Source organism: Cyprinus carpio, chromosome A15 (assembly GCF_018340385.1).
Source record: "Cyprinus carpio isolate SPL01 chromosome A15, ASM1834038v1, whole genome shotgun sequence".
NCBI lineage: Eukaryota > Metazoa > Chordata > Actinopteri > Cypriniformes > Cyprinidae > Cyprinus > Cyprinus carpio.
The window spans coordinates 25,082,574-25,105,918 of record NC_056586.1 but is presented as its reverse complement, the minus strand read 5'-3'; the positions used below and the strand labels follow the sequence as shown (position 1 = coordinate 25,105,918).

General features: G+C 38.8%; 3 protein-coding genes across 6 annotated transcripts in view; 1 reads left to right on the top strand and 2 right to left on the bottom strand.

Moving 5' to 3' along the window:
* LOC109047044 (glutamate receptor ionotropic, kainate 1-like) overlaps positions 1-2,680 on the top strand; it is a 28,860-nt gene extending 26,180 nt beyond the window's left edge. For 2 of the 4 annotated variants that reach the window (XM_042771799.1, XM_042771797.1), the window contains one exon: positions 157-2,680. In XM_042771799.1, coding sequence (XP_042627733.1) covers positions 157-446 — 290 coding nt within the window. In that variant the 3' untranslated portion in view covers positions 447-2,680. The remainder of the gene's footprint in view (positions 1-156) is intronic. The other 2 variants (XM_042771800.1, XM_042771801.1) reach the window with 1 other exon arrangement.
* A 6,556-nt stretch (positions 2,681-9,236) lies between these two features.
* LOC109073802 (NACHT, LRR and PYD domains-containing protein 12-like) lies at positions 9,237-20,294 on the bottom strand. Its single transcript, XM_042771802.1, is given in 11 exon segments — positions 9,237-9,536; positions 9,934-10,107; positions 10,492-10,665; positions 11,458-12,883; positions 12,886-13,223; positions 13,500-13,550; positions 17,966-18,079; positions 18,361-18,477; positions 18,718-18,858; positions 18,978-19,110; positions 20,223-20,294. Coding segments are annotated over 10 exon segments (2,739 nt in total). The 5' UTR covers positions 19,028-19,110; positions 20,223-20,294; the 3' UTR covers positions 9,237-9,382.
* A 1,340-nt stretch (positions 20,295-21,634) lies between these two features.
* Positions 21,635-23,106, bottom strand: LOC122147821 (ribonuclease inhibitor-like). The gene is made up of 3 exons (XM_042771749.1): positions 23,061-23,106; positions 22,517-22,688; positions 21,635-22,111 (listed from the first exon to the last, which is right to left on the bottom strand). Exons 1-3 carry the CDS (start codon positions 23,104-23,106, stop codon positions 21,943-21,945), a joined length of 387 nt encoding a protein of 128 aa, XP_042627683.1. The 3' UTR covers positions 21,635-21,942.
* Positions 23,107-23,345: the final 239 nt, after the last annotated feature.

The window sequence follows — 23,345 nt, the reverse complement described above, 5'->3', positions numbered from 1 at the left end:
TTCAGTTTAATTGAACTATAATTACCCTGAATTAAACTAAACAAAAATCTGCTGAAATTAATTAATTGATGTTTATTTTATTTCAAGTAACAAAAATGTTTGTTTTTTTAACGGTTTCAGTTTGAGTTAATGATGGTAACTCTGGGTCTCTCTCAGGCTCCCCGTATCGTGACAAGGTGACCATCGCCATCCTGCAGTTACAGGAGGAGGGGAAGCTGCACATGATGAAGGAGAAGTGGTGGCGAGGAAACGGCTGTCCCGAGGAGGACAGTAAAGAGGCCAGCGCTCTGGGAGTGGAGAACATCGGAGGAATCTTCATCGTGCTGGCGGCCGGACTCGTCCTGTCTGTGTTCGTGGCCATCGGCGAGTTTATCTATAGGTCCAGGAAGAACCTGGACATCGAGGAGGTGAGCGTGGGACAGTGTGAATGGCATAATAAATACTGATGGAGCTGGTGGACAACGCAGGACTTCAGAGGACGTCAGTGGGAGTTTTATAATGTACTTTTGCTCCTCGACTTTATTAAATCCAAACACACACTGACGAAACATTACTTATATGATGTCAGCTGTGTGAGAACTGGTGGCGACTTTGGATACTGAGCAACATTTTTTTTTTTAAACATTTTTCATTTTCAGATGGACAAACAATAAGGCATCTGTCAGTGAGATATGAATCAAGACAGGAGTGTAAGTTTGCTGTTTAACTATTACTCCAGTTACTTTATTGTTGAGTAGTTCACTTCCATGTAGTTTGTATTTAGATTTAAAAGACCTCAACGTTTTATTCTTTACAGACATATTCCTTCTTAATCTAATTTATGATTTAATCTAAGGTATGTTTGTGAGTTTTATTATAGGTGATGTTTGTAATTTTTCATGTTAAAATGAGTCAGTTATACATCATTGATTCATAGGTTGATTTTCCAGAAGTGCAGACAACATTTTTTTTTTTTTTTTTTTTCGTTCTTTCTTTCTTTTTTTTTCTTTTTTTCTTTACATTTTTATTACAATTTCAATTTACAATTTATTGCAATAATGAGGAAGTCAGTGTGGTTTTCAGGTTAAAAAAGGATGCATTTATTTGGAAAATCTCTACATGGGTTAGATTTATGTATTTTTCAGTAAAAACATTTTTACAGTAATATCTTCACATGTATAACATTAAAATATCATCAGTTTCTCAAAATGGAACTTAGAGCAGTTTCTCAATAATGATGATTAATTTGTTATCTTTAAGGAACATTACTGTTTTAACATGCATGAAATGTCAAATAGTAGATGGAAAACCTGTTTGGAAACGTTTTTTGCATTTCAATTTGATGTAGAAATGACATACTTCACCTTTAAAGGCTCATTCTGACTGTCTTAGCCTTTCTCTTATGAAATGACTTATTTTATTTAATGACTGATGGTAACATGCAGTGTGTAATGCAAAACCCCATTTTTATGTCTATAATGCTGATTTAACATGCAGGACCAGCATTACATGAGTCCTAACCATACGTGAGGCGTTAATTCATTTTTCTGTCCTCATTAAAATTGTAAATGCAGAGCAAAGTGACAAAATCATAGCTGAACAGAGTAGTTTGTGGTTTTAGATGCAATGAGGGGGATTTTGAGAATGCGCAACACATCTAAATGTCATGGCTCTTATAGGACAAAACCTCCAATTATCAGACTGGTTACATTTTATTCAGTCTACAGGTGCAAGACTTTGTCTTCATGTTTTCATCATTTCTGCTTTTGTATTGTTTGACACTTATGAAAATGCATATAAATATTTTATCACTTTGAAATTATTTCTTTATGAGCAAAATATGTGTTTTCCTTGGTTTCTTGATTTATTATTTGCCTCTTGTAGATTGATAAGTGCTTTAATGATTTTTGGCATGCAAAGTTTTTTTCAGGGATGGACGTCCAGTCTTCTGCATCTGAAAATACCATGAGTATTTTATTATTGAAGCTCTTTGGTGATTGGCTTCTGTGGAGAAAACTGCATTGTGATGTCTTTTCCATTCCTTTTTTTAAAGGTTTGTTTTAAAGCTTTGTTTGAGAAACAAACTTAAATTTAAGTTGCTTTTGTCCCAAATACTTCAGCAGTCATTACATATGTGAACCACTTCTGTTTGGTAAGTGAAATTACGTGAAACCTTTCACTTTTGGGTGAACTATTGCTTTCAGAATAATTGAAAAATGGGTGACCATATGGAGCTACTGTGGAGCTTCTTTGATGGCTTGTCATCTCTCCACAGGTGTGGTAAAGTCCTTGTTGAAGCCTCTGATAGAGAATATACTCTAGTGAATGTGCTAGTCTTTGTCAGTTTTTCACTTCTCATGTTTCACAATTTCCATATTATTATGAACGCTGGCTTCAGGGCTCGACCCATCAAAAGAATAATCTCTGAACTCGTAAGAGACCTATGAAATGATTCCATGCAAATGAAGATCAGATCAGATGTCTCGTGTACAGTGTGTGTGATTTCTGCCTCCCTCCAAAGACGTTGGGGGTTTTACGTGAAAGAAACACTGAATGAAAAAAGACTTGCTTTCATTTTTCACCCTTTTCAGACCTTTTGAATTTGCCACGGGAAGAACCTGAAGGCGAATCAAAAACATCAACCTCTTCAAAACTGAGTACAAATTTACACACTTGTTTTCTCTCTGCTTTTGACTATTATTTATTCTGTCTGTGACAAAAAATAAATAAATAATTATTTAAAGAAATCAAGGACACATTGAGTGCAGATACAGATAATTGATCTAATGCAAACACGTTTAACCATTTTTCTTTGCTATAAGAAACCTTTTCGGGTTACAAAACACATTTTTCATAACTTGTCACCTTTGAAAGGAAATGATTTAGGATCATTTTCACACTTTTTTGGTCTAGTTAATGAACAAGGGAACAGTATGGAAGCTCATTTCCATCACAGAAGAAAAATATTAGGCTTTGGTAAATTATAATTAAGAGTTAAAAAGTCAAAATGACAAAAAATAATTATGAGATAAAGTAATTGACATAAATAGTCAAAATTATGACATTATGAGATAAAATGACTGATGACATCAATATTCCTAATTATGAAGTAAATTACAAATTATGAGATTGAAATTCTAAAGTATGACAGTCATGATTATGACATACTATGTCATTATTATGAAATAAAAATGTGAAATTATGAGAAAGTCAAAAGTGACCGAATTGTAATTAACATTGTGACAAAAAAAAAAATGTTATAATGACTTATCTTATAATTTTGATTTATCTTTGAATTCTGATTTACCACATCTTGTTTTTTTCTTATGTGGCAGAAATGGGCTTTAATAGAAGGGTATAGTTGTAGTGTAGGATGCTTTTTCCACAGAGTATCTCTTCTGCTGAATGAGTTTGAGCTGCACAGAAGCTTGAAAGGAGCTTTTGCATTAATCTGCGGTTGAGATGACAGTCTGAGGTTTGTATTTTTGATGAACTCTGGGATTGAGTTTAGAACTGCTTCATTTTTGTTCACTGGAGTGTAATCCTCTAACCCTGCTTTCTTAATCAAAACGGAGAGTTTTTAATCTAGCGTGGCACAGCGCAGGATTATGGATCTATGACCTTGTGCTGCAGCACAGCTGTTTCCTCCTCAAAGCAGCTCTCAGTTTAGTAGAGCTTGTAACATCTGGAATAATCAGACTCTTTGTATCTTTCTCTGCATGTGTGATTAACCTCTGTTATTAGTGCGTCTGCCCATCTCCTCTCTGCACGTTTAACAGCTTTAAATGGTTTTCTATGATAGGGAACAATATGGCCCCTTGAATGTAGTTTTTCCCTAAAATACTATGACAACAAAACCCCCCATACTAACAATATTAAACCTTAATAGATTGTTTTACATAAGTGGGGAGGAATGTAATTATTGTGACAAGTGGGTTCTTATTAACTGGAGAGTCACAATGGAGATTAATTTGTGAAATATTCAGCTCTTAGAAGTACATCATTCATTAACTAATATTATAAGTCATAAAGTATATAAAATATTATAAAATGCCAAATGTCATTGAAATTGACAAGGAAAAGAGATCAAACTAGCATTTCTATTTCCTTAATTTGTCAATAATAGTAAATGTTAATAGCTTTGCTAATTCTTTAAATGCATACACTGTTAGGGCAATTATAAAGGTTTTGTGCGTGTGTTTTCGTTCTCTCTCTCAATTTTTTTTTTTATTTTTTGATCAGCACACATCAATTGACACTGTACTAGAAAAAAATACTAAAATAATTTGCAGTTTTTTCTGCCCTCTGCTGGTAAGACAGAAGAAAAGGAATTCCTCCCCTCAGTAACCCTGAATCTAAAATGTGTTCACATACCTAAAATGCATAGACAATGTTTTAAAATATTACAATCTTATTTATGCAAAAGTGTAAGATCATTATAAAATCTATTTTATAATAATAAAAAATACCTTCAAAAAGAGAAAAATTAAATTACAAAGTCACAAATCACAGTGATCGCAGACATCTAAATACAGCCCTACAATAAAACACATAGACAGTCACACGAGTATGAGGCATTACTGCTGTCACATCACATCAGCAGATTCATTTCAGAAAAAAACAGCCAGAGATATTAGAGATATGAATGAGAAACTAATATATTAATGAGTCATGTATTAAAATGATTGATGGTTTCATGATTGAAAAAATGGTCAATGTAAGAATTAAACTCTTATTAAATACTATTTAAAGTACAGAGACTAAAGCGGAGCTGAATTATTACATTCTCCAATTACACGTATGAGGCCTGTTTTAAAAAAAAAAAAAAAAACCTTTAAATAAAAATATACTCACAATAGTATAGTTCTGCCAGTTTTAATGTGGCTCACTCTTTAGTTCAGAAAGTAGCTGGACTTGAGAACATCAGGTTCCCTTTCAAGGGAACTTCGAACTGCGTCCTCTAGGGGTCGCTATGGGGAACACCTCGTCGTGACCCGTGTCTGAAGCATACATTGAAAAAACACCAACGAGTTGGCCGGCGACAGCCTCTGAGGTCACTACCGGCGCGACTATAAAACAGGCACCGGGATAACATGTCATTCTCTTGTTCGTCTTCAAAACTGACCGTTTTGTTTGAAGCGTGCATCTGAAAGAACCGGTAAGAGTGCTCTTTCACTGTCTATCATGGCGACTACTAGCAAGCGTTTAGACAATGTGTGCATCCGTGTCGGCGTTATTTGACAAAAAAAAAAAAAAGGCAGCCATCTGCTTCCTGCGGTTCAGGACCCGCTGCTGCTGAGGCACGGAGGAGAATGAGCTTGTGATAATTTCAGGTGGATCTGTCTGAATGATTTAGAGAGCGACTTTCCCTTTCGCGCTCATAATGGCGGCGGACGAGAGAGAGCCTCGGGAGGATGATGTTATATCTTTAACACTTTCTGATACTGAGGTTAGTGCTCTGCTGGGTTTTTACCCAGGAAAAACAGGAGATATTTGAGGATGGTGAAGAAGATGAGGCTGAGCCTTCTCAATTCTCCTGCCCTGCGTATGTAGAGCTGTTGGTGTTTATGGATGGCGCCTCGATGAGCGTTATCTTTCCGACCATAGCCCTCCAGCTCAGGTGAGCCTTCCATTTCTGCCTGATCTCCATACAGAGATCGAAAGGAAATGAAAGAGGCCGTTTTACAGGAGAGGATGCCCCCTGTAGAAAGAGCTTTCATTCTGCGGGGGAGACATCCTCTCTTAATCTCCCTCCTTGCCATCTAAGCCCCTTCAAAAAATACATCTCACTTAAATGGCAAGGCATGCGCAGCAGCAGGTCAGGCTGTGGCTTTATTACACACGATGGTGGTGCTTCAAGCATATCAGACTGATCTGCTAAGAGACCTGGATAGAGGCGAATGCCTTTTTCCTGATTAGGTAGCTGAGCTGCGCCGCACCACAGGCCTCTCTCCGGGCTACCAAGCAGGCCGCCTCTGCCAAGCGCAGGACTACGGCGGCCATGGTGGTGGCGGAGAGACTTCTGTGGATGAACCTGGCAGACAATAGGGAAGAAAGAAAAGGCTTTCTTCTCGATGCTCAGGTTTCACCTTCTGAACTTTTCGGTATTTCTGTTGAGACGGTGATCGAGAAGTTCGGGGAGACGAAGGCACACTCCTCTGCTTTCAGATCCTTCGTTCCACGAAGGTCCAGGTCTGAGCCCGAAAAACATAGGGGTCCTGGCCTGTCTCGATCTGAGGATCAAAGACAGGCACAGAAGGGTAGTGTCACGACTCGCGCTCCTCCCCCACCTGCGGGCAGGGGTAAGAAGAATTGTGGGTCACAAGGAGGTAAGCAGAACCTAAGGGATGTGATCCAGGCGAGGCAGCGTTCTCGTCTGAGTCAGAGTGATACTGAAGTATCTACTCGTTCCCTTTAGGGATTTTTAACTTCTGCTTTTATCCTCCTCTTCCTAATTCCCCTGTAACCACCAGCTCTCCACCTGATCGAGGTTAGGTGGAAACCTCTAACGCATAACAGTCTCCTATGCTGGACCTATAATGCTTTTGGCTGGTTCTATGTTCATAGCAACCCCCTTACTTATGGTCCGGATTAAAAGGAGGCGCCCCTTGAGCGGGGCTCCAGCGCAGGAGGGCGGGAGTATAAAAATAACCCTTTCTGTGTATACTTGTGTGTAAATTGCTGGTGGTTATGTGTCTACTAATCAACTCTGTGAGTTTCCTTTGCAGTGCTCAGTTACAGTGTTTACTAAACACTCGTCAGCACGAGCCATCCGGCTTCATGTTCCGGTATTAGGCGGCTGAGATCACAGGTTTCTGCGGGAGCCTCCTTGATCATCAGGCCTGGCACAGCACTGCTGGGAATTTCATGGATGTCCAGCCAGGTCACCCTGAGGGGTCTCCACGTATTGGTAAGTGTGCACGCAAGACTCTGCACACTTTCTGAAATCCTGTATGGTAAGGGTTACGCGCTCCGCCTCATTCCCTTTCTTGAGATGATTAGACCTTGGTTCCTTGGGCTCCATTCAGCCAGTGTGTATTCATTTATACACTTCAAGCATCGCTTCCCTCAACATGAGGGGCTATCTGGGCGATTCTCGTGGTAGTTTTAGCAGCGCTCCCCTTTTCCAAGAATGGTCGCCTATGAGTGCGCTACTCTGGATTCAGGAGTTCTCCTCTCATATGAGACTGAGTTCACTGTTTTTCCCAGAGCGCTCCAACATTATTTCCACAGATCGAGTTGAAGACTCTCAAACATGCTGTTTGAGATGCACCATTCCATCTATGAGCTGCTCTATCAGAGTGCCACGAGAGCCCTTCCTTAGAACAGTATTTGAAAATTTTCTTTGCACACTTTCTGAAATCCACACTGTGGTAAGTTCGCACGCTAGTATTCTGCGTTCTTTCTAAAATCCTATATAGTGAGGGCTTCGCGCGGTTGCTTCGTGCCCTTTCTTGAGTTGGTTAAAAGCCCCGTTCATCTTGGGCGCCACTCCACCTATGTATCCTCAGATACCTATCTAAACAGGGTGTTGCTACTGGAGATCTGTTGAGACAGCTCCTTCAGCAAGCTTTTGCGGAAGCAAGCGGTAGCCCCTGTGTGACAGGCAAGACTTAGTATAAAATGCTAGGTTCCTAGCCGTATCCCTTTAAAGGAATCTTTCCTGATTCCAAGCCTTCAGCTCTACTCCGGGCCGAGGCCCTAACAATTAAGTTGGGTATGTAGCTTAGGCCTTTGGCCGTAAGGGGTACTGTCACAGACAGCCGTCTAAACATCCCAGGGGCAACTCCCATGGAAATGGTAGAGTTGGTACTTAGTGTTCGCCATGATTCTGGCCTGCACTCCCCTCAGCATGGCAGCATGGGTATACTGTTCCCCATAGCGACCCCTAGAGGACGCAGTTCGAAGTTCCCTTGAAAGGAAACATCTCAGGTACGAATGTAACCATGGTTCCCTGAGTAGGGAACGAGACACTGCGTGCTCTAGCTCCCTGCCATGCTTCGGACACAAGCTTCAGACGAAGAAGTGAATGACGTGTTATCCTGGTGCCTGTTTATAGTCGCGCCGGTAGTGACGTCAGAGGCTGTTGCCGGCCAATTCGTTGGTGTTTTTTCAATGTATGCTTCAGACACGGGTCACGACGAGGTGTTCCCCATAGCGACCCCTAGAGGACGCAGTTCGAAGTTCCCTTGAAAGGGAACCATGGTTACATTCGTAACCTGAGACGTTATTCTCAGACAAGCTAAGATGTTTCAGGTGTGAAGGGTTTGATTTCAGTGGAGTCACAGCAGCACAACCTTCATCTGTGACACCACAATTTTCTTAACCTGAAGACAATGACAAAATGTGAACTGTAGTTGAAGTGTCTGTAGTTTTTCATTGAAGTGGAGATACAATGACAAGCATTGCCACATACTGCTGCTGATTGAATGAGATTTACAAATGTTGATGCTCAGTGGTGCTGTTTGAAACTGTCATGTGGTTCAGGACTGGATTGACTGAACAGTTAAATAAGATTAATAACTGTGTCTGGTCTTTGTCAGCTTATAAACTGAATAGTAATATGGTGAACTGAATAGAGACATTCAAGGAGTAATGAGATAATTTGTACTGAGATTTAGTGTTTACTGAACATTTATTTTCCAAGCTGATTTTAGAATTTACATTAGAGGACATGTCTTACTGAGGACAAAAGTGTGTGTGACTATCAGAGAGATGATCTTACCACAGTTTCTCTAGTTTACAGTGAGAATCTTTAAGTCCAGTACAATGAAGCCTCACACCCAAATCTCATAGATTATACCAAGAAAGAACCAGTTCTCTCCCTCACAGACTTATTGGAAGTTTTGTTCATATTATACTTCGCTAAGTCAGGCAAAACCATACATCACTGCAGAATCAGTGCAGAGTGCAGTGACATTTCTGACCATCATTTTTTTACATAGGGACTGAAGGTAATCCCAGCATTGACAGGGGTCAGTCAGTAATTTAATTTCCGTCCGAAATGTGTTTTTTTATTATTATTATTAATTTATTTTTAATGGCTTGTTTTGTCATATTCAGTTCAGAGTAATAGGAAAAGATTATAATTCAGAGGTGCATACTAATGGTAGTAAATACACTAAGTAGATTGATATTTTGGCCTGTTTCTGAGAAGTTATTGAAGTAACAAAGAGGCAACATGGTTGTGTGTCTGTGTGTGTGTGTGTGTGTGTGTGAGAGAGAGAGAGAGAGAGAGAGAGAGAGAGAGAGAGAGATGTAGTCAGAAATGTATTTTATTTGTTATAGCATTTTTCAATTTTCAATAAAATGTAAGAGTAGTACAGTATAATCAGACAGTCATTAGTAATTTATATTTTATGAAATCTAAAGAAAGACTTTCTTATTAATCTTACTACATTCATTAATGTATAAGGGGATAAAAGTCCATAAAGGAATCAGAGGAGAAGTATTCAAGGGGATTGTTGGAGTGCAAATTTCCCTGCAAGTTGTGAAATGGTAAAAAAGGTTGCTGGGCCCCATCTATAAAAGGTAGTCGTAGCGGGAAACTGGAAATCCTAAAATAAAACACAGACAGTCATTTGTGTGATCAATTATAAAGACTGGTTATCTGTTTTTTTTTTTTTTTTTTTTTTTTACTCCATTATGCAAATGTATTTAGTGTCTTGTGAAAAAAAAACTGTCAAAGTTTATTCAGACTAAATATCACCATCAAGTAGGATTTTCGCAGTGGCCAAAATTTAGGCAAAAATAGGTTGCATCACAAAGAGCAGAATTAAAATGATCACTTATTAGGATACCTATTAAACAATTTACAGTGCAATGACTAAACTGAAGATGACTCCTATGTTACATTGCCTTCATGACAATATAGGTATGTTAATGTTCAACTACATGAATTTAAAATGAAAACATTATAATTTTTTTATTATATTCATTTGAAATACTACTTACTGCAGTGTCTCCAGTTTATAATGTGGAGAATTCTTTAGAGCAGTGAATAAATTCAATCCTGATTCTCCTACATTATTCCCAGACAGATCCAGTTCTCTCAGGTGTTCAGGGTTTGATATCAGAGCTGAAGCCAGAGCAGCACAACCTTCATATCTGAGACCACAATTACACAACCTGTAGAGAACAATGACACACTCTGCATTATCAAATTTCCACTGTATTACGATGTTATGGAGAGGCACATGCAGTACTGCAGTACTATGATATTTCTGACATGACTGAATCGAGTCCACCTTTTCCTATTTTTCCTGTGTTCCCATACATATCAGCTTGGAGAGGTGTTTATTTTACATAAAAATAAAGAAAATATTTGAAAAGTCAAACCAAAGTGGCCAACAGTTATTTAATAGACCTATTGTTGAATGACATTGCTATTTTGCATAATGTATCTTATTGTGAATTTTTTGCTGTAGTGATGACAACTGCTGTGGTGGTTCAGACACGCTGACCATGCCCCTATATTCCCTGCTTCAGACTACCAGAGAGATGATCATATACCTCAGTATCTCCAGTTTACAGTGATGATTTGCCAGTGCAGCAGAGATTAGCTTCATGCCTGAATCGTGAAGGTTATTCCCAGTCAGATCCAGTTCTCTCAGATGTGAGGGGTTTGATCTCAGAGCTGAAGCCAGAACAGCACAACCTTCATCTGTGACACCACAGTAACTCAATCTGTAGAGAACAATGACACACTCTTCACTCTCTAAGATCAGATCAATAAAACTTAATTTCCACCATCATCATACTGAGGAGAAGCTTACGTTTAACCATGGGAGGTCTCCAGGGACTTATTAAGACGGGGAACAGAATTATTTAAAAAGCTGGTTTTCGTGTAATTCACCAAATCTAAAATAAGATTTCTACTAGCCCTACATCTGAACTCAGTGGAGTCTCAAACTTAACATTCATACAGCAAAACGTTATCATAGTGGACTTAGATCTCTGACAGTTTCAGCTTCCCATCTGGTACCCCGCCAGAGATAATCAACCCAAAAATAAGGAGAATTTAAATATTAATAATAAATGAATAAATAATAAATAAGTCTCAAACCTGTTCTGCATGCACACTATACTTATCTAGGTATTGCCTAAAAATAAAGGACTGAGATTTAAATTATTCCCATTATAATTTAATATTATTCAATCATAAAAGTTGAACTTTGAGCAATCTTGATCATTACATTTGGATTAGATTCTAAATTTTGAAATGTGCTTTGGAGATATTTTATCTCACTGATCTAGGAATATCCTGATCTGAGATGTTTCCGGTGGTTTCCTATGTAGCTAAAATATGTTGTGTGCCAAAGATGGCTGCTGTGGTTAAACCATATCAAAAAAAATAATACAAAAAAATACAAAAATAATTTTGTAATACCAATGCATAAAGGTATTATAAATATAAAAATTATGATAGATAGATAGATAGATAGATAGATAGATAGATAGATAGATAGATAGACTTACTCAGCTTTTCTGGATTCTTTAATCACAGGCAGCAGCTTCTGAAGAATGAGATCAGCTTTATTTGCTCCAACAAACTCCTTCAACCTAAATTTATCCTGCTTCTTCTCTGATGTCAACAACACAAAAGCTACAGCTGACCACTGAGATGAAGAGAGTTTGGCTTCACTTATTCTTCCAGATCTCAGATAATGTTGCATTTCCTCCACTAGTGAATGATCACCCAGTTCATTCAGACAGTGGAACAGATTGATGGATTTCTCTGTAGAGTTAATGGTCCTGATCTTTTCCTTGATGTACTCAACTGTTTTCTCATTTCTGTCAGAGCTGCTTCTTGTCTGTTTCATGAGTCTTTGCAGAATACTCTGATTAGCATTCACTGACAGACCCAGAAGAAACCGCAGGAAAAGATCCAGATGTCCATTTTTACTCTGTAGAGCCTCATCCACAGCTCTCTGATGTACATCAGATAAATTGTATGTGAAAAACAATGACAATTCAGAGGACAGACAAGAGAAAAACTGTGAGCGGTTGTTTTTATAGGAGAGGTGCACATATAGAGCTGCTAGATGTTCCTGAACGCTCAGATGAACAAAGCAGAAGACTTTCCCCTGATACAAGCCCAACTCCTCTCTGAAGATCTGAGAGCACAATCCTGAGTACACTGATGCTTCTGTCACATCAATGCCACACTCTCTCAGGTCTTCCTCATAGAAGATCACATTGCCTTTTTCCAGTTGTTTGTATGCAAGTTTCCCCAGTTTGAGGATCATGTCTTCATCTGTCACCTTCTTCTCATAGTCCTTCTCATGTTTGATGTTGGTCTGAAGGAGCAGGAAGTGTGTGTACATCTGAGTGAGAGTCTTGGGAATCTCTCCACTCTCTGCTCGACTCAACATCTTCTTCAGAACAGCGGCTGAGATCCAGCAGAATAATGGGATGTGGCACATGATGAAGAGGCTCCTTGATGACTTCAGGTGTGAGATGATTCTATCGGCCAGACTCTGATCACTGATTCTCTTCCTGAAGTATTCCTCCTTCTGTGGATCATTGAAGCCTCATACCTCTGTCACTCGATGGACACACTCAGAGGGGACGAGATCAGCTGCTGCTGGTCTGGAGGTGATCCAGATGAGAGCAGAGGGAAGCAGATTCCCCACAATGAGGTTCGTCAGCAGCACATCCACTGAGGCTGATTCACTAACATCACACAACCTCACATCGCTCTGAAAATCCAGAGACAGACGACACTCGTCTAGACCATCAAAGATGAACAACACTTTATATTTGTTACTGGATATTTCCATTTCTTTTGTTTCAGGGGAAAAGACATGAAGAAGATCTGAAAGACTGAGTGTTTTGTCCTTCATCAGATTGATCTCTCTGAAAGGAAGTGGAAATATGAGCTGGACGTCCTGATTCTCTTTCCTTCAGCCCATTCCAGGATGAACTTCTGCACAGAGACTGTTTTTCCAATGCCAGCGACTCCCTTTGTCAGCACAGTTCTGATGGGTTTGTCTTGTCCAGGTAAAGCTCTAAAGATGTCACTACATTTGATCGGTGTGTCCTCTGTTGCTGCTCTCCTGGATTGTGTCTCAATCTGTCTCACCTCATGCTCATTACTGATCTCTCCACTCTCACTCTCTGTGATGTAGAGCTCTGTGTAGATCTCATTCAGGAGTGTTGGGTTTCCCTGCGGCGCTGTTCCCTCATAAAGGCACTGAAACTTATTCTTCAGATTTGATTTAAACGTGTTGAGGACTTCATGGCTGTAAAATTAATAATACCACATTATTGCACTTTAGTCATGATAACTCTTTGAATTATTTTAAATACTTTTTAAAGGCAGAGTTCAACTGAAATTGACAAACAAAATCATCTAGACTGTTGGAATATAATAAATATTATGCTCTTTATATTATGTAGTGAGGTGCACAATCTTACAAGCCACCAAGTCTAAATAGTAAAAGTCTTATGAGGTATAAAAAAAGCAAACAAATGTTGATCACTGACTTAAAAAAATAAAAAATAATCTGACAGGTTACCTGAAAACAGTTGATGTATCTGTTCTCCTGTGTGGATGTGCTACGACAACACTGAACATAAAAAAACATTATACATCAGATCAACTTACATTCTTACATATAGTGAAAAAAAGCAAAATACAGATCTAAACCAACACACATGACATTTAAACAAGATGAGCAAGCAAAAACACAATAGAATGTGATGAGCCTGCTAATGTGAAGAGACGCTTTCAAAACTGAAATATGTAAGAACTTCAGGAATCAATTTACCAAGGATGAACAGGAATCTACAGTCTCGGTGCACCACAAATACTGAGTCAATAAAAAAACGTAGAACTAAGGATTAGGAATGTGACGATACCAAAAACTGAGTACTTGGTACTGATACCACCAAAAGTACCAAAAGTAGCCTGGGTCACACACTACACAAGCTGACACCAACTCTGTCACCCAATGACTCTATCAGGTCCCCAAACCACGTTCTGCCATGAAAACAAATGTGAGAAGTTGAACAGGAATAACGTGAAACAAGTAAAACAGCAGTTGTTTATTTGAAAATGGAAAAAGAAAAGAAATTAGTGCTGCAAGCTGTTTGCGTGAGGATCTCTTCCGAAAAATTTCGCTCCATTTCTTGTGACCAAACGGTCCAAACTTTTCTCAAAGCCATGTTGCTGCTGCTGTTTTCTTCTGCTGACCTCAAAACATGCCTTGCTCTCTCATTGGCTGTAGCTAGTTTTCTCAAAGCCATGTTGCTGCTGCTGTTTCCCTTTCATGCGATGACGTCATTGCTATGGGAATATGGCATTATTTCCCTGTCAAATGTCGAGAGCGCATTATTTCTCTGCTCGCGCGCACTCTCAGATACACGTTGCTCTTGTAAGAATTTTCTCTGGGCTCGCTCAGAGAGCATGCCTGCACTTAAAACGTGTGCAGTGCAATCGCGAATCTCTCCTCTTCGCTTAAAGTAAGCGTGTATGTGCTTAGACTGTGTCCCATGCGTTCGCACATGGCCAAGTACTCTTCTCTTCGATTTCTTTCTCTTTGCTCTTGGCATAAACGCTGTCAAAACGGCAACAACCAATCAGAAATAGGATTCAACGACTGACCAATGAAAACGCGACATCGTACATGGAATCTTATTGGTTGATATTGAACCGCACATGGAACACATGGAATAAGTTCACTGCACTAATTAATGAATGCACGTTAAGCACGGACTCCACAGCTGACATTTGCCATGCGGTTTGGTTTTTGGTGCTTCATGCTACCAAACACAAGTCTGTCCAGCTAATAATTATTCTTTCACCTCCATTGCTGTTTTGAGCTGGAACAAATAGTGGACTCTGTGCTATGAGCTGGATTTGTGGAGTTTTGCAACAAACATTTGTCTTGCAACATGGATTTTTGCACTTTAGGCTACCAACACTATTTTCACAACTGGCCTAATCATTATTCTTCTCATCCTAACTGAGATGCACTGAGCTGAGCTACTGTGTGAATGAGTTCACATGTAAGAGTATCTCTTATGGCAAGCTATTAATGCTCACCATGGTCAGCCTACTTCATATGATTGATGTGGCGCTTTTGCTACCAGCACTCGCTTCACATGACTGGCTGCATTATGTGACTGCAGCATACATTATTGTGCACTAGAAATGTTGGGTGCTTCATGCTACCAAGCAGCGGTTTGCATGACTAATTACTCTGTTCTTTTCAGCTCAGCTGTTTCATTGAGCTGGAACTGTGTATGAATGTGGGCAACCTACAAGTTTGTTTGGCTCTCTATCAGCTGTTCCACCGCATGTTGCATTTCGGACTGATTTTGACTGTTCTCCGCGCCTTTGCTTTGGAGATGGAGAGGATAGCCCTAAAGTCATTGGTGCAGGGTCTATGTTGACATCCAAGTCACCACCCTGTGGTTGGTGCTGGCATGTCTGATTTTAGTATCCGTTCCTGTTTCAGAGGTTTTTCCCACAACTCAGGTGTCTCTGAGCCTCAAGAGGGAGGATAAGGCTGTCGTATGGTTACACCATCCAGCTTCTAGGGGGTTAATTTGATTTTCGTCACCTAACCTTGCGCTTGGAGGAAGCGATGTCAAGATGCTGACGCAGAAGTTCATCCTGTCTCTATCTGAACTGGAGATAGGTTTGTGACCATCGATCTAAGGATGTGTACTTCTGCATCCAGACCATCAAGAGACAAGTTCCTCCGGTTTGCTTTTGGAATAAAGCTTGCCAATACTGTATTCTTCCATTGAACTGGCCTCGAACACAAGGTGAATGGATGCGTCTCTGGCCCTGTTGTGGCGGGGTGTCTGAGTTTTGAGTTAACTTGACGATTGGCTGATATTAGCTCAATCACACAAACTGTTGCAGCGTTCTGGCACTCAAACAGTTCTTACCCAATTGAGTGGTTGGTCAAGGACTGACAACACGGCTGTGGTCTCATACATTGGTCAGGATTACGCCTCTCACCCCCTGTGCAGGTTGGTGAGATGTATTCTTCTTTGGATGCAGACCAGGTTCCTGTTGATCTGTCTAGTCCATTACCCTGTAGGGACCTGCCACAGGTTTATGTGGCTGCCATATCTGCTAAGCATTACCCATAGAGGTGTTTCAGCAGGATTTCACCCTCTGGTTTCCCGTTTCATGCAGGGACAAGATGGCTTAGGCCTTTCTGCCCAGCACAGATTCCTTTTTGGGACTTATTTTTCAGTTGGAAGGCCTGGCAGGCCATCCATTTGAGCCATTTAAGTCTGTCAGATACTGTAACTTAAAATCTTAAGCAGTTTTTTGGTAATCCTATCCTCTGTTAGAGGTATGAGGATCTGTAGGCTCTGTCAGCTCCTCTTGTATGGACTGGTTAAGTCTTACTGCTTTCTAACCTCTTGCTCATTTTATGAGAGTAATGGCTTCTTTTCAGGCTCATTTTAAAGAGCCTTTGATGGGAGATTCCTGTGCTGTGGCAGGTTAGTCCTCTCCTAGCACTTTCATCAAGTTCTAATTGTCTGGATGTGAGGATGGTTCTTGGCTCCCGGGTCTCTTCCGCTTGAGCAGACTCTTTCCTTGGTCTTCCAGCGATCTTACGTCAGGCGTGATGGTATACCATTCCCATAGCAATGACGTCACCGCAGCATTGAAGTGAACCTATGAAAGGGATCTCAGTTACGTATGTATCCTTGGTTCCCTGGATAGGGAATGAGATGCTGCAATGCTTGCCATTCCGTACCTTCGATATCGCTTCCTTCATCATAGTGTAAAATCTGATGTAATAGAGCGCAGCAGCATGCTGCACAGCACGTATGTAACGTATGCTCTGGGTGGTGCTAAGCGCTATTGGCCAATAAATTGGCATGATGGTATAAGGGCTTCAGACATTCATCACATCGGAGGTGTTCCCATAGTGATGACGTCATTGCAGCATCTCGTTCCCTATTCAGGGAACCAAGGTTACATACGTTACAGATTTTTTCTTCCACTGACCTCAAAACATGCCTTGCTCTCTCATTGGCTGTAGCTCGTCGCAACAACTGACACCACATGATGTCGATTCGGCCGTCCGGTCCAGATATTTAGCATGCTATATATTTTTTTGGAGCCAGCAAGGCGTCAGTGAGCCTCTTTGTCTGCATTTACACATGGCATTAACATGCGACCTGTATCCGGATGTTGTCCACATACACATTGAAAAGACAAGTGTAAATGCACTTCTGATCGGAATGTTATCCGATCAGCGTGTCCTGGTCCAGAGGTAGTCGAGGACGCATTGTGATTGGATCTCAGTGTAATGTAAACACAATCCAGCCATTGTGTCTGCATTCGCAGGTGGACATCACGCAAAACGCAGTCCCCACTATCGCGAACTGACAGAAAAAAAGACGGAGAACACCCATCTGGGGACTGAGTCTCCTACACTTATTTTTGATTTGCAAAATGTCCCATGACTGAAAATGTTTTTCAAAAGAAAACCCAACACTTCAGGTTAACTTTCCACTGGGCCATTCTCTGCAGACTTACTTATATATTGTGCAGGAAAGACAGATCCGATCGGTTATCCAGATAGAAAAGTCCATTGATGTTGCCAAGTGTAAACTGCTTTATCGGATCATCAGTCAATCAGAACACGGCGCGTTTACACTTGGCAACAAATGGACTTTTCTATCTGATCACCCATTGACTTTCCCTCAATCAAAGTCCGACCTGTTAGCAAACTCATTGAGTTGCAAATAGATCTTAAAATCCTGTAGTGTGAACTTGCCATTACATGCCTCTGATTGGCCATTCTGTTCACATACTCAACAAACATACCTGTGATTGGCTACAATGTTGCAAAAACATGTAAATTGAAAGCTTTGATGTTCTTCTGAGCAGCCACCTGTCAGCAGGTCGCTACTACCGGCACTGTGGACTGCTGGTATTGCTATGTTTTTCAAAAAGTAAATATAAGACTTAGTCCTGAAGGATACAAAACATTATAAACTGTACCAGCAGGCAGCGTTTCCACCAGTGGAAAGTATTGGCTGATCCACTGAACAGTCCCTCTTCACAGGAACATGGCTGGGTTTTGGTAGATTCATCTTCATGCAGTGTTTTCTCTTTCTACCAACATCAGATTAAAAGAAAGGTTTAGGACATTTTAGTGAACAGCAAACATGGTCTCTACCATCAGCTCCATCTGCTATTTCTCATGTACAAACAATTTCAGTGTTTTTTTTTTCATACTGTGTATTTGACAAAATATATTACAAAATCCTTCTCTAAGGATTGAAGTGGTTAGTAATAAAATATAATTGTATTGTTTTCAGCTGGCCCGCACTGTACTGGATAATTCTATAATGTTTACATAAAACTGATACCATATGTTTGCAGAAATGTAGTACCTGCTGCTAGATGATGTGTTTCCATCATTAAAAAACAGTGGTGGGTTCATAGACTGATCACTCTTCATTGACACACAGCTGGGCTCTGCTGATTCTGTTCTCATAGGCTTGACTGAACTGAAACAGTGTAGAGATATAGCTTTATAAATCATTTTTAAGAATATTCAAGCGTAATGTCCTAAAGTCAGGGAGAACAGAAAGGTTACATATAAAGCAGAGGTGTAAAGCTGTATCCTGTACTAAATGCTTTTGTGTGAACAGCACCTTGAACATCAAAAGATTAGATATGAATGCCAGTTCATAATTCACATGATGAATTTACTGTCTGATTCCACAATGTAAACAAAATACTGATACCATGTGTTTGCAGAAATATTGGACTTGCAGCCAGGTAATGTGTTTCCATCATTAAAAAACAGTGGTGGATTCATAGACTGATCGCTCCTCATAGACACACAGCTGGGCTCTGCTGATCCTGTTCTCTTCTGCTGGACTGAACTGTAACAGTTTTGACACGCAGGTTTATGAATGAATATTAGCATATATTTTTACCATATCTGCTATATATTATTTTACTGATTTATCATTATGTGCCATTTTGAGTCGTTGAAGAGTACCTGATTCCTGGACAAAAGTCTCCATCACTGGATGTCTGTGCGTCATCCATATTGGAGCTGCAAAGGTGGATCAGATGAGTCTGATCTCTTACACACCCATCCACAAAATGATCTGCAGTTTATTCCACAGATACTACAGAAGAAAATAACACCAAAATCATCTTAGGTCATCACACACACACACACACATACATATATATATATATATATATATATATATATATATAAAACATTAACATGGCTAATTCAGCCATTTTTACTTAATGACTATATATATATATATAGTCATTAAGTAAAAATATATAACTGTAATATTAGTTAGTACTGTGATGTCAACTGTAATTTCCACCGGTTCTTGTTTTGTTGTATTGTTTGTCAAATAATCAGCCAGTTAGTTGTTTTGGTTCTCCCTATTACTTAGGTCTATAATTAATGTGTCATGATTATTTTACTTTTTATGTAACAAGTAATGTTTTTAATTAAGTTACCCTTGGAGAGCTATGCCTAACAACAGTTTATACTGATAAAAACATTTAATATGTAGATCTAGTAGCAGTATGTAGGAAAATAATCAAATAAAATAAATATTTAAGTAACAATGTAATAATGTAATAATGTAATTAAAAAAAAAGTGCCTAGATATATCCATTCAACAAATCCATCTGTAGGCTAAACATAAATATGATTAACACTGGTCAACACAGCCTTCTTCACTCAATTGAGCCACAACTGAGTTCTCATCTACACGTAGATATGTACAGTTTTGAAAACATTAAGCAATTTTGCAAGCGTTATGTAAACGAAAATTATCAAAATGAGAGACGACAGATGAAGTTTGGGAAAGGACGTAGCCCAAGCTTTTAAAACCGCACGTACCTGTACACTACAATCCTTGGCCTCAAGGCGTCTCGGACACCTAATTTATCGATTCATAAAAGAACTAAGTCTAGGCGTTTTAAATTAATGCATGGAGATAACGGTTTGAATTATTTCTGCACATATTTAGTGTATATTAGCACCGTTTGTTGTTTGTTTTTGGCATCTGATAGAGCAGTACTGCGACTAGGATTGCCAACTTCAGAAAAAGTCTGGGAAGGCTGCGTCCCGTAAATGGCCCGTATGGTCCCCCTTGGTGAAGGGAATTGCGTTAGCAGGTTATCCTATATTTGTAAAGTAGTACGTACAAGTACAAGAAAACTTCAGTCATGCTGTTGAGTCTATAAAAGGATAATCTTTAATACTCACTCTTTCTGGTACTTTGATAACGCGATGGAGTCCTTTAGGCACAAAATGGCCTCTGAAAAAAACACACTTTCACTTTCGTTTAATAAGTCAGGCAAAACCATTGTAGGAATAAGTCACTGCAGAATTAATAAAGGAGTGCATTATTTTACACAGGGACGAAGGGTAATTTCAGCAGATACAGGGGTCAGTCAGTAATTTGATTTCCGTGCGAAAATTAAAGCTGTTTGTTGATATTCTTTCTTTTCTTTCTTTCTTTCTTTTCTTTTTTTTTTTTTAAATGGCTTGTTTTGTTACATGAACGTAGTATGTATGACCCTCGATAGCCAGAAGGGGGCGATGTTTCATTACGTTTAAATTAAGTTTTTTGGGGGGCTGGGTTCAGTTTAATAGGAAAAGTTTATGATAATTCAGAAGGTGCATGATAATGGTAGTAAATGCAGTAATTAGATTTATTTATTATGCATGCACCATTTGTACCAGTCATATATCAGTGGTTTTAAAAGTTTTAAGGTATGGTAGCATGTTCAAAATGTTGTTGTGTTGTGGATAACAATGTGCTTAATGCTAACTTTGCACTTTACTCATTTTTTTTGTTGTGAACTGTTATTGGATATAAGATGGCACAAAATGATTTTTAGAGAAAACTGAAGGAGAAATAAAATGCTGTTTAGTTGTACAACATCTGCAGCTTACATTTAAAAACGAATGGTAATTATTATTTGACATGGAAATGGTGTTTCTTATATGACACTTTTAAAAAGACAGCATCCTTCATGATTATTACACTATTATATTCTCATTTCCATCTCTAAATTTTCATCAAGATCACATTAGTACAAACAGCGACATCTTGGCCAGTTTTAATACGCTGTTATGAGTAATAAGGAGGGCAGCACTGCTGTGTGTCAAGTCAGATTTATTTACACGGTGCCAATAGTTACTTTATTTGTCATACAGCCTGAAATCAAACACCATTCCAAATAACTTTTCCAGCTTTATTTACAATTTTGGTCTTACAACATCAAACCAACGTAAGTAATAATACAACAGTTCTGCAAATTTATAATAATTATAAAAAAAAAAAACTAGAATAACAGGGTTGGAAAAGTCATCAGTCCCTTGATTTTATTAATACTCACTGTAGCATGTCCAAATTATAATAGGGTATAATAATGGTAAAATTCACACATTGGTGCATACCTCAGTTTTGTGGTAATGGTTAAATACAATTTCGGTACAGCAAGACAATAAAGAATCTTGTCTTGACACAACAATTCTTATGAATTCTTACAATTTTATGAAGGTACTCATTTACATATCATTGCACTATATGCATATGACTTCTTGAACTAAATACTAAATACAACACTACTGAGAATTTTATCTGCACATTGTATAAAAAAAAAAAAGTAAAATAAGGCTGCTGCACCATAATAATTTATTTAAATCTAAGAGATTAATAATGCAGCTCTACTAATGCAATGCTAATGTTTCAGTGTGGCTCAAATACATTGAGCAGATCGATCAAATCTGTGTTCTCTTTACCACTGAGAATGCTTGCATATCTGGACTATTTTGAATTGAATTGCTATGTAATATTGAATACTATTCATTTGATTTTTTTTTTTTTTCAGTTAAATTTCCTGATTTTTTTCATACAGATTGTTGGCTTAATTTTCTCCTGGAGATTTGGATATGCATTTTGTTCTGGATATTGCACTTATAGTTGCAACCCTATCTTATAACGTGGATCATTCTTTAGATGAGAAATCAGATGCACTCCTAGTTTATTCCCAGACAGATCCAGTTCTCTCAGGTGTTCAGGGTTTGATCTCAGAGCTGAAGCCAAAGCAGCACAACCTTCATCTGTGACTCCACAATAACTCAACCTGTTGAGAACAATGACACACTATTAAATCTCTGTATTTATTCAGCCGGTTTGCCAAAAGCAAGTTCTCTGATTTTGCTATTGTGGAACATAGGAAATTTCAAATGTCAAATCATGAGTTTTTAATAATAGATTTTTATTTTTGTAGCTGACAGTCTTGAGGTTTTGTTCTGCATCATGTGGTCCTGTTTCCAATGCAGATAAGCTAGTAATAATGACCTTCTGTAATGCACTACTGTTCTACAGTTTCCATAAACTATGCTCAATGGGTCCAAAATGAACCATACATCACTATGATAAGATTACAGTCCTCTTCCTTGTCTTTATGGTAGCATAAACATCAGAAGGTTCTTAAGCTGATTTTAAACAATATATAAAGTAAAAATCACAGAAAAAGAGATATTACCTCAGTATATCCAGTTTACAGTGAGGATTCTCCAGTCCAGCAGAGAGCAGTGTCACACCAGTATCTCCCAGATGATTCCATGTCAGATTCAGTTCTCTCAGGTGTTCAGGGTTTGATCTCAAAGCTGAAGCCAGAGCAGCACAACCCAGCTGCGATAGCACAGTGCCCCAACCTGCAGAGAACAATGACACTGTTTGGATCATTTTTTTATGATGTCCCTGGTATTATTTTTAACTTACATGTGTACACACACACACACACTCTCACACAAGTTTACAGAATTTCATGTATAATCATATATATATATATGTACTATGTATATATAGACACTACTGTTCAAAATTTAGGAATAATTAAGATTTGTAAAATGTTTTAAAAGAAGATTAGCAAAGCAGCACTTATTTGATCAAAGTAACAACACAGTAAAAACAATAATATTGTGAAATATTATGACTATTTTATAGAACTGTTCTCTATTTGAATATGTATGTTAAAATGTAATTTATTCCTGAGATGGAAAAGCTGAATTTTCAGCAGCCTTTACTCCAGTCTTCAGTGTCACAGAAATCATATTTGGTCCAAAAACGCATCTAGCAATAGCCCTAATACCAAGACTCTGAATTAATCAAACTTAATTTGATGGTCTTACTTCAATATTTGCAGTTTACAGTGAGGATTCTCCAGTCCAGCACAGAGCAGTGTCACACCAGTATCCAGATGATTCCATGTCAGATCCAGTTCTCTCAGATGTGAGGGGTTTGATCTCAGAGCTGAAGCCAGAGCAGTACAACTTTCAGCTGTAAATCCACAATTCCTCAATCTGTAGAGA

Bases quoted from the DNA above. Each gene is read 5' to 3' on its own strand.
- LOC122147821 (XM_042771749.1), bottom strand. From the start codon at position 23,106: ATGCGTTTTTGGACCAAATATGATTTCTGTGACACTGAAGACTGGA. The intron at 22,689-23,060 runs GTAAAGGCTGCT...TGTTCTCTGCAG, and splicing joins CTGTGACACTGAAGACTGGA to GTTGGGGCACTGTGCTATCG. The intron at 22,112-22,516 runs GTAATATCTCTT...TGTTCTCAACAG, and splicing joins TGTAAACTGGATATACTGAG to GTTGAGTTATTGTGGAGTCA.